Raw genomic sequence first — 12935 nt, 5'->3', positions numbered from 1 at the left:
CCGCGAGGGGAGCACGTGCCCCGCCTCCGCCTCCAGGCGAGCGGTGCCGGGGCCAGGCTGGGGTTATGGTGGGCGCGGGGCGGGGGTTACCGCGGATTAGCCCCAGGGCGGGGAGCGCTGCTCGGCTCTTCCGCGCCGGGCCGGCCGAGGGCAGCGGGGTCTGGAGTAGGAAGTGCCCTCTGGTGCCTGGTTTTCCTTTGTTTTGGGCAGCTAGGGGGTCTGTCTCGGGACAGCGCCGTTCCAACCCCCACTGTCCTGGGAAAATGAAGGACCTGGGCTTGTTTAGTCTGGGGAAAAGGAGACTGAGGGGACTTAATAGCAGCCTTTAGCTACCTGAAGGGGGTTGGAAAGAGGCTGGACCACCACTCAGTGGTGTTCTCAGTGGTGGCCGATGACAGAACAAGGAACAATGGTCTCAAGTTGCACCACGGGAAGATTAGGTTGGCTATGAGGAAAAACTTCTTCACTAGCAGGGTAGTAAAACACTGGAAGAGGCTACCCAGAGAGGTGGGGGTCTCTCCATTAATGGAGGTTTTTAAGCCCGAGCTAGACAAAGCCTTTACTGAGATGATCTAGTTGGGGCTGCTCCTGCTTTGAGCAGGGGGTTGGACTAGATGACCTCCAGAGGTCCCTTCCAGCCCTTACTTTCTATGGCCCTATAAAAATCTTGCTGCTGTTGCCGGCCACTTCTTCACAGACTCGTTTTATTTTCCTCCTGGCCTCTACCAAAGCAGCCGGGATGCTGCCAACCTTGAGAAAGCAAAGTTACAAGGCTTGTTTCAGAAGTGCTCCCCAGTAAAGGAGTCACGTTGAATTGAGTAATGGGAAGGCGTTGCCAAAAGTACAGGACTTGTCTTCACCTTTGGAACGTGCCCTGCAAATGAGAAAGCAAAGCCATTTCCTTGTAGTGGGTGGGAGGCTCCACGCTGTGCTCTGGTGCTGTTTTGTTTGGTCTGGCCTTAGAAACGTGGGGCTTGCCTGCTTTTTTTCCAGAAAGGTCCGTGGATGGATGGAGAGCGAGTAGGGTTATCATAAAAACAGAAGTGGAACCTGATTGAGGGGAAGTGAGTCATATTGTTCAAATGCATTTTTTGTCTCATGTAAGTAGCTAAGTAGGAGATTGGTTTGTTAAACATTCAGTGCTTCATTTCTCAGTTAAGGTCTAAGAATTCAGGTTCTCTGGGTCCTCTAGAAACACCTTCTGCAGATTTCCTCCCGGAGAGCTTGAATTCTGAAATCTTTATATTGCATAAACAAGATGGCACAAAGCCCATTTTTCCTTTGCAGGTCACCTTTACATGTGCGGATTTGAAATACAAATGTAAGTGAATTTCAGTAAGTGAATGAGTTCATGTCAAAAGGGCTATCAGAGGGGAAAAATACGTTTTGTAGGCCATAGAGGAAATAAGATCTTGTTAAAATGTATTTCCAACAGGCAGAAAGTTTCAGAGGATCTCTGCCAGCCTACTTTGGATCAAAGAAGTGTTTAGCAAGGGGGGGGAGAAAAACCCTGCCTTTTAATCAATTTGGAAATGTCTTCCTGTTAGGATTATGTAGATTACCAACATTCCAGGAACCTGGAAGTGCTACTGTTTATAAACAAAAATGAAATTGCCTTTTTCTCTTTTTGGACTAACCTGAGAAATTAAAGTAAATCATATAAATACAATTGAGCATTTTTTTTTTTTTCAATTTTACATTCAGTGGTCTAAGCATAGGAGCACAATAGTTTGGAATACAGTTGTTTGGAATACAGTTTTTCAAGTGTAGTCATTTGGCCATATCCGAGGAAGTCTGTTTTTTAAAGAAAAACCACAGGGTATAAATAATAATACTACCATGGTCATAATAGTTTAATCCAGTTAAGTGTTAGCAATAGAACAGCCCTAAAAAGAACATTGCAAGAAGAGAGCTGCAATAAACTGGTTTTATATTCACTTGCCTTGTGATAAGTTGGTGGCATGAGATCACAGAACAAAGGTTTTGTTTCCATAAATTTTCAACTTAAATCTATGATGCACAAAAAAATTATATTAAAAATACGTAGGTGAAATTGCCCTTACAGTTGTTGACACTCTGAAGGTAACTCCTTTGTGTAGGCTGAATATTTACAGTGGCGTTAGATGATTCTTTAACTGTGTCCACATTAGGGAAAAAGAGACATTAACATCTTGTTAAAACTTTTGGATAAATCATGTCAGTTTTCACATGTTAACAAATCAAGGTTATAACTGGGTAAAGGAAGCATAGGGTTTTTTTTACTGTTTCTGTAATGGGTGATAATATTTACCTACCTTTTCACACTAGATTTTAACATGGCTAACACATGGTAAAACTACTCTGCCCCCCACCCCCCTCGCCTTAGTGTGGTGAGGCACCTGGATATTCTGTACTCAGTAAACAAGTACAGAAAGGTTGAAGACGGTGTGGTCAACTGAGCAATATCCTTCAAGCATGCCTTCATTGTTTGGACTCTGATGTTTTACCTGTTAGCTTTAGTATTGCTTATGTTGAAGTTCTTGCTGTACCTATTTGAGAATCATAAATTTGAAAAAATCTTTTGGGCCTTCTGTTTTTAAGAACTTTCACTATGTGGGCCTCAGCCCACAACAGCATCTCAGCTTTCTGAAGGCTAAAACTAACCTTTAAAGTTTCACTATTAGTCTGCTTGGTAACAATAATTTTAGCAGAAATGTAAAGCTATTACAGTACTCCACCTTTTTTGGTTGGAGTGGCATGTACTAGTTTGGTGTGGGCTGGGTGTCCTCAAGTGTTGGGGAAATAGTATGTATAGACAGAGATATATATAAAGTGTATTTCTGTGTAGTATGTGGTATCTGTGCTCATGAAAGTCAAACATCTGTAGGCTGTATTATAAATACTAAAACAAGATTAAATGATCAGATTTGTGCCATACTGTCAAATGTAGCTGGGTGACCTGTGTGTTCTGATAGGTGTATTGCTGTTTGTATTCAAACAGTGCTGGAAGAAATAGAAACAAAACTTATGTAGGTTTCTGTGGTTCATGACAGTTTCCACTGATAGTGTACCGTAGCCTACAGTGAAGACAGAAGCAGGGAGGGATTGTAAATCCTGAAACAAGGTCTGGAGAGAATATACTTATTCAAAGAGATGTCATGGGTTTTAAAACACTAAGCTGATTGCCTTGATATTGGATTGTAGTGAGTATCACAAATGAGCGAGTGAAGAAAGGTATCTTCTTGTTGCCTCTATTTTTACCAATTATCCCTTTTACTAATTTTCCCCTTTTGTGGCCAGAGGTTTAAAAAAAAAAAAAAAGGCTGATCTCTTTTCACCATACCACTCAGTTTACATCTCATTGAAAACCTCAGAGATAGATGGCTGCATATCAGAGATACCTGAAATAATTATATTTGTGGGGAGGGCTTGCAGAGCTCTTTAACATGAAAGTATTTGTAATGTGAAACCGCTCAGATTTTGGATTTTATTTCCTATTTTTCAGTAAAATGATCAAAATTCAACATTTTAAACGTTAGCTTGTGCAGGTATGCTTCTGTCAACGATAACAGGTGTTTTTAATGCAATTTTCCTATTTCTCTTGCAATTTAATAAATATTTGTAATGGTTAAAAAAAATTCCACATCTTAATTTTTTATCACAGGCCTTCAAATTAGAAATTTAATTAGACACAAGTATCTTTTAGCCTTAAAGTCAGTTTTGTGGCCAGTTGTTTTGGATTGCCAATTACACAAAATAAAATAGGGTACTTTTAGCTTGGAATAGATGACCTCCAGAGGTCCTCCATTCTAGTTGTACTTTTCTATTATTCTGTCTGGCTATTAAGAGGTTATGCTAATGACTTGTTAAACCTTTTTTTTCCAGTAATAGAGTTCTAGAACTTGAGTATAAGGACACTAGTATAGATATCTCTCCTCAAGTAGTAAACCTGAATTGATACTTTTTGTTATATTTTTAATCTTATAAGTGGGTAAGAAAATACAAATAATGGCATCGTGAGTATGTAAATATCGTCAAATGATCTTGGTGGAAATAAGACTCTTGAAAATACATTTCTTTTTACCTTTTGTTCTTGACTCTTCAGCTTAACATTGAAAGCATGTTAGTCATTATCTGTTTTTTTTAAATGTGTGTGGCTCCTTGCTGCTCTAGATTATGTGCATCAAATGCTTTCAGATTTTACAAATCCAGAAATTAACTTCAGTTTTTACTAACCACTCCTTTGTATCCCTTAACTAGCCACCTTTTTCAGAACACTGGTATAACAAGCCTTGAAGCGTGTTCTGAAAGGTATTTAGTTTTTGACTTGGAAGGTCAGAGCACTAGCTGGGCCCCCAGAAACATGAAGAATCTTAAAAGAACTATCCAGTTTTGATATTGCCTAGCTATTTACAGAGAACCCATTTATTATTTAGATGAGCTCAATTTTGGACTTGAAAATGCTGCTCAGTGCCTAGGGGTGACAGCAGTTTTTAAGTAAGGAAGTGTATTTTAGAGCACTTTTTTCAGGGGGGACGACACAAATGTTAAGGCTGAAACAGGTTTATTTTTTAATAGTCCTGCTGTTGGCCTCTTGTAATTCTGACCATTCATCAAATGTGTTTTTCAGCATGTTGTATAATAGGGTCACACTTTGTTGAAGACCCAAGGAATAGCAAACCTTGCTTCTCTCATTCTCCAACAGGTGCAGAGCAGTGTAGATAAAAATCAATCATTTACTTACTTAGAGCAGGTGCATTATTTGCACAATTTTCAGGAAGATTTTTTTCTTCATCTAGACTGTACTTCTGCCTTAATTATGCATGTATTATACAGCAGTGTATTAGAAAGCTATAAGGTATTGTGCAACTCTTACATTTGCAAAGAGTCTCTCTGCCCTTGGATGAGGAATGAGTGCCATAAGTTTGACTTATGAGAGTAGATGAAAACTTTTGGTTTTAAAATGATTAGATTTTATATTACAATATAATGTTTTTGTTTGGTTGTTTGTTCTTTAAAGCAAATTTCACATAACTTGTTTATGACAAATTTGGTGAAGTTTAAGTAGTTTTAATAACAACTATTATTAATTTGAAAGTTTGTTACATGGTTTTAGCTTAAACCTGTTATTTATTAGTTTAAACTAATATAAAAGATACGCAATTAGAACAAAAATGAGTTTGCACTCATTTTTGCAACCCCTAAGTCTTTTATAAAAATGGGTTTAAGATCACAATTTAAGATTAAGCCAATATGTATTCAAGATCTTTAAAAATGTGGAAGGAGATATATACTCTTACAAAAGAGTACATGATCAGTCTTCCTCAAACTCTGTCACCCTTGTGAGCTAGGCCAAAAGGGACCTCTTGGGCTGGACCTGCCAGTGGTGAGGTTAACACAGCTGTTGCTTGTGCCCCTTCCCCATCCCCCAACACATTGGGTTCTGTTGCTTGGAATTTGGCAGCAGACCCTGGAACCATAACCAGCTGGCACTAGTGAAATGGTTCTGCAAGCTGGGTATGGCAGGTTGTGTGATCATTTGGGGAACATCTGCATTGCTACTGTCACAACCCAAAGGGTGTGATTTTTGTTTTTGTGTGCTTCGGCACTGCTAAATTGTCCCCGCTAAATTGCAGCTTCTTTGCACGGTGGAGTTTTCTGCTGCAAAAGAGAACCCCGGTGCAAGGGAGAATTTCCCGCCAATTTGAAGCTTTCTTTGCAGGGTGCATTTCTTTGTTGCAGCACAGAAATGCTCGTTGCAAAGAGTTCCCGCCATTTGTATGCTAATTTGAGTCCCATTATTGGCCAGTTCTAAATTATTCACACGTGGTGGCTAGTGATTGGCTTGCTAGCCGTATAAGAGGCTTGAGTGGTTTCCGCCCAAGTTGGAGGACTCCACGAACACCGGGAGGAGGAGACTTCACGCTGTGTGAAGATCTCTAAGAGCTGCGGATCCTTACAGACCCAGCGCATTTGAAGCAGGCAACAGAGGTCTGATCAACCTCTAGCCTCTCCCCGTCGCCGATAGATTCCTAGACATATCCCCTCCCGCGCGCAACGAACTGGACCCACGGAGCCTAGCAAACTTCGTGTAGCAGAAGGACCCACGGAGCCTAGCAAACTTCGTGAGAGCCCTTGCCGGACGACTCCAGAGCTCTTCTACCCGGGTTCGAGTCCTGCAGGTTTACTTTCCTGTCGACGAAACCCTTTGCGACGTACCCTCGTATTTTCATCTTCCCGTCGCCAGAACCCTATGCGATGTACCCTCGTGCCCTGCAGGTTCGAGTTTTGTTTTCTTTTCTCTCTGTAACCGCAACTTAAGCAAGCTTTCCAGCCTACACCACTGCCATCTCGGTGCAAGTAAACAATCTTTTAAAACTACCGATACGCGTCCGTGCCTAATTCCAGCTCGAAGGCCTTCCCTCTCTGCCCCGGCGTGCCCGGGCTGCTGGCCACAGCCTGCGTGCAGCGCGAAAAGGGCTCGGGTCGTTCCCAGCCCGCACAGCTACCACCCTGACATACATGTGCTGTGGTTTTCATTATTGGTAAGCCCTTTATCACTTAAAAATAAAAACCCCACATATCCACATAGTAGAAGTGGTTCTTAATTGTCTTTAAATGCAACTGCTCTCTCAACCATTAAAAAAAATTAGAGTTTTGACTGATGGTGCTTAATTTCTGGCAGAATAACATCTACCATTAGTTTCCCAAATCCCGATTTATTTATTTTTTTTCCCTCTCTTTCCCCCACCCCCCTTTCTTTTAGTGTTTCTTTTTATTTTGTTAATTATTTGTAGTATTTAATTGTTAAACTTCTAATTGTATCTAAAACTAATGTATTATAAAATGGCTGTCAGTTATTAATAGGGTTGCAGCAATAAAGATTTTCTTGGCTGATACCAATAGCCAATTATTAACCAACTGTATCAGGCAATAACAATTGGATAGCCAATTTAACTAAATTAAACCTTTTTTGGTGCACTCCAGCAGTCTCCTACATCACATGTATCAGTGTCCCAGCGCTTAAAAATGGCGAAATGGCGGTGGGATGCTTGAACTGAAGCTTGTCAAATGAGCTTTAATTCATGCACTGCTGCCACCGTTTTTAAGCACAGGGACACTTTTAAGTAGAGCGAGGTGAGGGTGAATATGGACTGCCCGCTGTGGGATCGGGGCTTTCTGCCCTGCTGCCTTTGCCTAAGGAGCCCCTTGCCAGCCGTGTGTCCTCTGCCCGCCCAGCAGTGGGGCGCATAACTCGCCACCCCCACTGCTGACAGGCAGGCAGGGGGCATATGGCCAACACAGGGCTCCTGAGGGAAAAGCAACAGAATTGAGAGCCCACAGTGAGCATCCTTTCTGCCCCATGCACAAATCTTGGGGGGCCCATGCCTCTCCTGGGAGGTATGCGCAGTAGTGGGGAGCAGCCCCCTGCACCCCATGGATAAGTCACTTGTGGCTCTTTCCCACTCCCCTCCCCCAGATCCCATGCACCACCCTGGCTGGGTAGTGCCTCCTGCCCCACTCCCTTCCTCACTGTGGGGGCCTTGATCTGCCCCCTCCCACCCACCCCTTCCCTCCATAGACCTGCCTGCAGGGAGCTGCTCTCCACGCTGCCCGACTGTATTTCTGGCCATGTGCGTGTGTGAAGCCGCACACATGCATGCAGTGCCTCCTGCTCTTGCTCCTGGTAGCCCCAAGCAGGACTGCTTGCAGGCTAGAATGCTGCCCACCTGCTCCTGAGGGAACCCAGGCATATGGGGGCGCCAGCCCCACAGAGGCAAGGGAACCCAGGTGTCCAGGGCCCTGGTCAGAAGGCACAATTATCAGTAAACCTTATCGGTTACAATATCTAGTAATGTCATTTCCCCTTTAATCGGTGCCAATCCAATAGGCTATCAATATATCAGTGTACCTCTAATTGTTAAAGTTCTCTTTGCATTTGCTGTGGCCATATAGGAACAGGATGTCATCTAGCTATACCATATCTTAAGCTTACTTATCATCACGGATTGTTGAGATGGGGGTTAAGTATTCAAGAGCATATAATATGATTCAGTAAACTAGAAAAGAATACTCTGGTTGGTGGGGGTCAGAACTTGTGCTTTTAAAATGTCATTGTACATAAACCATAAAAACCGTTTTTGAATTTAGCTATCTGCTGTTTTTGGATTTCTTAATAATTCCTAGGTTTACACATTGACTGTAGAGTGCTAGATGGTTTGTGATTTCTCTTAAATTTCTTCAAATATGCTCCAAACGTAGTGTTATATTTGCAGATTACCTTAAAATTCCTTCATTTATCTGCATGTACTTTGCATTTAAGATTCTGTTTACTTTTACAACTGGATCAGCTATTATCTTTATTCTAGTACAGTAATCAGAACTAGTTGCATCTTTTTAATATTTAACAGTTGATGTAAAAATTAAAGGTTAGCATGAAAATCTCTTTAGTATGCAACTCATAGCTTCTAGAATGAGAAGCTACTGCAGCTAATTCTTAATTTGATTAATCTATAATATAATGATCTTTCGGTGTCATTCTGTATGCCACTTTGCTTGCAGGGTTTTTGGTTGTAGCCGTGTTGGTCTAGGGCAGTGGTCTTCAACCTTTTTAAAGTGAAGATCACTTTTTTGAAGTAAAGGGACAACCCAGGATCTACTATGCGCCCTCCCCTGCAGCCACCCGACCTCCCCTCCCAGCACTGCTACCCACTCCAAGCCACTGCCAGGAAGAGCCCGGTAAAGCCCCAGCCCACAGCAGGAGCCCGCCCTGCCCCGCATGCAGATGCGGGGGCACATGCCCCCTGCACCTCTGGGCTCAGTCCTCCCACCCCCCTGGGGCCCCACGTACCTGACCCCTTTCTCCTGCCTCTGCCCCGCATCCTCCCTCACTGCAGGTGCCTCAATCTGGGCCCTCCCAGCCTCAGATCGACTCTCTGAATCTCCGAGATCAACCAATTGCGATCAACTGGTTGGTGACCACTGATCTAAGGACATAGGCAGGCACGCTTCTTTGGGTATAGATGTGATATCTTTTATTAAACCAGCTGAGCAATTGGAAAAAAGTTCTTTGCAAGCTTCTTTAGGCCTAGGGGAGTCTCTGCTGTATGCCACTTCAGCTTTCCCACACAGTTCCACCTCCCCAGGTGAAGTCCTATCTAGATTTTTCAAGCATCTTTATAAGAATAATTACTAAACATTAGCTCATCTGTTACTACCTGAACATACCTACAACAGTTAGTCCTGTCTACATATTGCTAATAGTAATGTTTCAGTTGCTTTGTATACAATATCTGCTTATATGATATGTCTTTTATCGGTTTTCTAAACATTTTGACTGTAGTTGGCAATTCATGTTGATACAGGCAATTTTTGGCCACCTTGCTTGTTCATACTTTAAAGGTGGGGGAGAAGAAGAGGAGTAGAAGTTTATTTCAAATTTTTCTTGTTAACTGACCCAGCTTCTTTTTTTCCTTTTCTCAAGTTTGTGATTGATGCCATGGAAGAAGCTGGATTTTGCGAGACTGCCATCAGTACCCAGGTTCAGTTGGTGAATAGCAAATGTGCTGAATCTGATTCAACTTTACAGCATCCACAGTCCAATTGTGATGGCATGGAAAGTACAGGTACATTGGAAGAGGAAGACTATATCCCTAAGAATGGGAAGCTGTTGGGATCAACATGCTGTACTCGAGAAGCGCGTGAGGAGACCCCTGGAAGAGAAGAAGCCCGTACTGACCCACCTGATGGCCAACAAGATCCAGAGAGTGACAAAAACAAAGAGAAAACCTTAGGTATGCTCTGCTTAGGGAAAGGGAAGAGTGGCTTTGAAACTAAAGCAAATTGAAATGTTGAAAAACAGGTGGTTTAAATGTTTCCTTATGGTGTAACTTCTTATTTTGTCCACAAACTCTAACTCGTTCTCATTATCTTTAATTTTGTCCTCGCGGGGGGGGGGGTGTTTGTTTGTTTATCATGTTGTTTTGGAGGAGATGGGAAAGTTTCTAAAGGATCACTGGTTAAAATTAAGTAAAAATGTGTTGCTTGTCAATATGTTACCGTGTATCTCCACATTTTTTAATCTAATACTTACCACTGTGATGTTTAACTTTCTGGTTGTTGAACTGTACTTCAGTTAGTCATTCTTCAGGGAACTCTTTCAAACTATTTTGTTGTATGAATATTGCTTCATGAATATTTATTTTAGAAAAGAATATTTTCTATGTTTTATTAATAAAATACTTGACTTTTAGACCTTGGTTTTCAAGATTCTTTCCATCTTCTGAAATAAATCATGTAAGGCAAAGAATTCCTTGTGGTCCAATAATTTGTGCCTTTAAACTGTGTAGTTACATATACAAGAGTTCTAATTACATGTGTTCACTTACCTTGTAGTGGTAGGGTTAGAGTGTTGGTGTAGGCAGGATGGTCCAAGAAATATGAGAGGTAAGGTTATATCTTTTATTGTCTTAGTTGTATAGTTGGGAGAGAAGTTAGAAAAGCTTTTGGGCACACCCTTGCGTATCTTGTAGTGAACTACTAGTTGGCATCCTTTAGTGGAAAATTATGCAGCTACTATACTGAAGTGCAATAACAGTAATTTTCTTCTACGGATAAACTGCTCTTACAGTGTTTTTCAATATTTTGGATTTTTTTCCATCCATAGGAAAAGAAGTGCTATTATTGATGCAAGCCTTGAACACGCTTTCTACTCCAGAAGAAAAGTTGGCAGCTCTCTGCAAGAAATGTGCTGATCTTGTAAGTAATATGTACAGCTAAGCATAGCGAGTGTACATGTCTAACATTGTAGTAGCTGAAAATTTACCTTGGAGAAACCATTATAGTGTTCTTTTGAAGAGAATGAATGGATGTTATATAACCTGGAATACTAAAGTGGGGGGAGGTTGTGGGAGGCGTGGTTTTGTTTTGTCTTTTTAAATACAAAGGTGTTTGAAGCATTCAGGCTCCTTACAGGTGCTGTTACAGTCAAAACACTTAAATCGCTTCTGCTTTTACCTGTCTGAACGAGTTGCCTTCTACAAACTAAACAAATTTAATTAGTATGCTGATATTGAAACTTTCTTTGTGTTGTATTAATATTAACAAAACCATCATCTGGAGTTAACTGCAGTTTTCTAGAGATGGATGATAGGAATATGGGAAGGTTCCATATTAGATATTGTTTTAAATGTGCTTATTGATGTGGATGTACTAACTGTTTAGTTCAGAAGTGTCAAACTCACCCTCACCTTACAGTCCAGATCTGAATCCAATGGCAGTTAATGTGGTTGTTGCTTGCCCCGCCACTACAGAAATGCATCCCCAACAGGGCTGTGTACTTGGAAATTGAGTGGTAGGCACCAGTACATTGGTCCGGTATCAGATCAGCACCAACCTAAAGAAAATTGTCTGTATGGGAAATTGGCCTGATTATGTCCAATAATTTGGCTGCTAAGGCCAAGAGAGCATGGCGTGGGGGCAACATGTGCCCCCACATCTGCGCGGGGCAGGATGGGACCAGGGCTGCGCCAAGCTCTCACCAGTGGGTAGACTGAGCTAGACTGCGCTTGGGGCAGGCGGTGGCAGTGCTGGGAGGAGGCTACGGTGAATTTTGCGGTGGCTGCAGCTCCCCCCGCCTCAGCCCGCCCCACCCATGCCCTCCCAGATGAGCAGTGGGAGCTACCGGGTGAGCTTTGTGCAGCTCCAGGAGTCACGCCCCTCCCCCCCTTCCTGTGCCCCCTGGACAAGCCACAGCTCTGTCCCATGCCCCACCCTACCCTGACTAGTCAGCATTTGCCCCAGCCCCACTCCTCCCTCACTGCAGGGGCCTTGATCTGCCCCCCCCCCACCGCTTCCCTACCCTTCCACCACAACAGATTTACCGGCTGCACACAGCTCTCCAAGCTACCGGGCTGCATATCGGAAATTGAATTGGTATCGATCGATACGCCTCCTTAAAAATCAGTTATCAGTATCAGCCCCAAAAAATCTCTATTGGTGCACTCCTAGCTGTAACCACACTAAACTGTAATGGAAAGAAACCCGGATGGCATAAAAATGGTGTAGTCTCCCTCATTACATTGTCAACTATGGAGAGAGATGTTTTACAAAGCAGCCTTGTGAATATGTATGTAGTGTCGTAACATTCTGGAAAAGTTGAGTTCCTGACTCAATTTAGTTTTTTACTTCAGTGGTTTGGTTTGCTACTTAAGGGTCAGAATGCAGCAGGAGAAATAACTGTTCTTATAATGTCAACAAAAATAGTGACTGGGAACAAAACTGGACTGAGTCTGAGAGAAACATTTCCTCCTGTATCTGTATTCAAATCTGTTTTTAATCCTCAGTTCTTTTTAGATGTTTTTAGTGCAGCCCTCCAGGAAAGTCCAACTTCATCCAAGTCTAAAGACCATGTTATACTGTTGCAGAATCATGAATTGGTTAGAATTCAAGTTACTGTGGACAGGGGCCATTTTTTTGCGAGTGATCAGTTCTCATCTCCTAATCATGATGGCCAACAAGCAGTGTGGAATGAAATCTTTCCTGCAAAAGGAAGCCTAACGTCTGTTGTCAGAATGATAGTACCTCTAGTGCAGCTGACTTTTACACATCAGGGCAAGAGAACTTTAGTCAGCTTTCTAATCGGGGAACAGTTAAATCATGAGAAGTTTGAATCTCTCTAACTGCAAGGTTTTGTCCACCTTTTCTTTCAAAAGGAGGTATCCAGAAGCCAATATGCCTTCTCCCAGAGGTGACTTTCCAATGACTACTAGGGATGTAAACAGCGTTTAAAAAATTATTCGTTTGACCTCCTCTAATTACATTGGTTAAATGGTTAACTGATAGCACATACATAGTTTAGTGGCTTCTTGCAGGAATGGCCCAAGCCCTGGCCCCAGCCCCTAATGTCTTCACTGTGCCGCCAGTGCTGTCTGGACCCCAGGTTGCTGGCAGGGAGC

At 42.4% G+C, this 12935-nt stretch overlaps 1 protein-coding gene across 1 annotated transcript in view; it reads left to right on the top strand.

The window, feature by feature from the left end:
• Nucleotides 1-1018: 1018 nt before the first annotated feature.
• Nucleotides 1019-12935, top strand: part of TXLNG (taxilin gamma) — a 33065-nt gene continuing 21148 nt past the window's right edge. Inside the window, exons 1-3 of the mRNA XM_006021239.3 lie at nucleotides 1019-1064; nucleotides 9464-9773; nucleotides 10646-10737. Of these exons, the coding sequence (XP_006021301.1) occupies nucleotides 9479-9773; nucleotides 10646-10737 (387 nt within the window). The 5' untranslated portion in view covers nucleotides 1019-1064; nucleotides 9464-9478. The remainder of the gene's footprint in view (nucleotides 1065-9463; nucleotides 9774-10645; nucleotides 10738-12935) is intronic.

This window comes from Alligator sinensis, unplaced genomic scaffold (genome assembly GCF_000455745.1).
Source record: "Alligator sinensis unplaced genomic scaffold, ASM45574v1 scaffold583_1, whole genome shotgun sequence".
Taxonomy (NCBI): Eukaryota; Metazoa; Chordata; order Crocodylia; family Alligatoridae; genus Alligator; species Alligator sinensis.
This window is presented reverse-complemented; position numbering and strand designations above follow the sequence as displayed.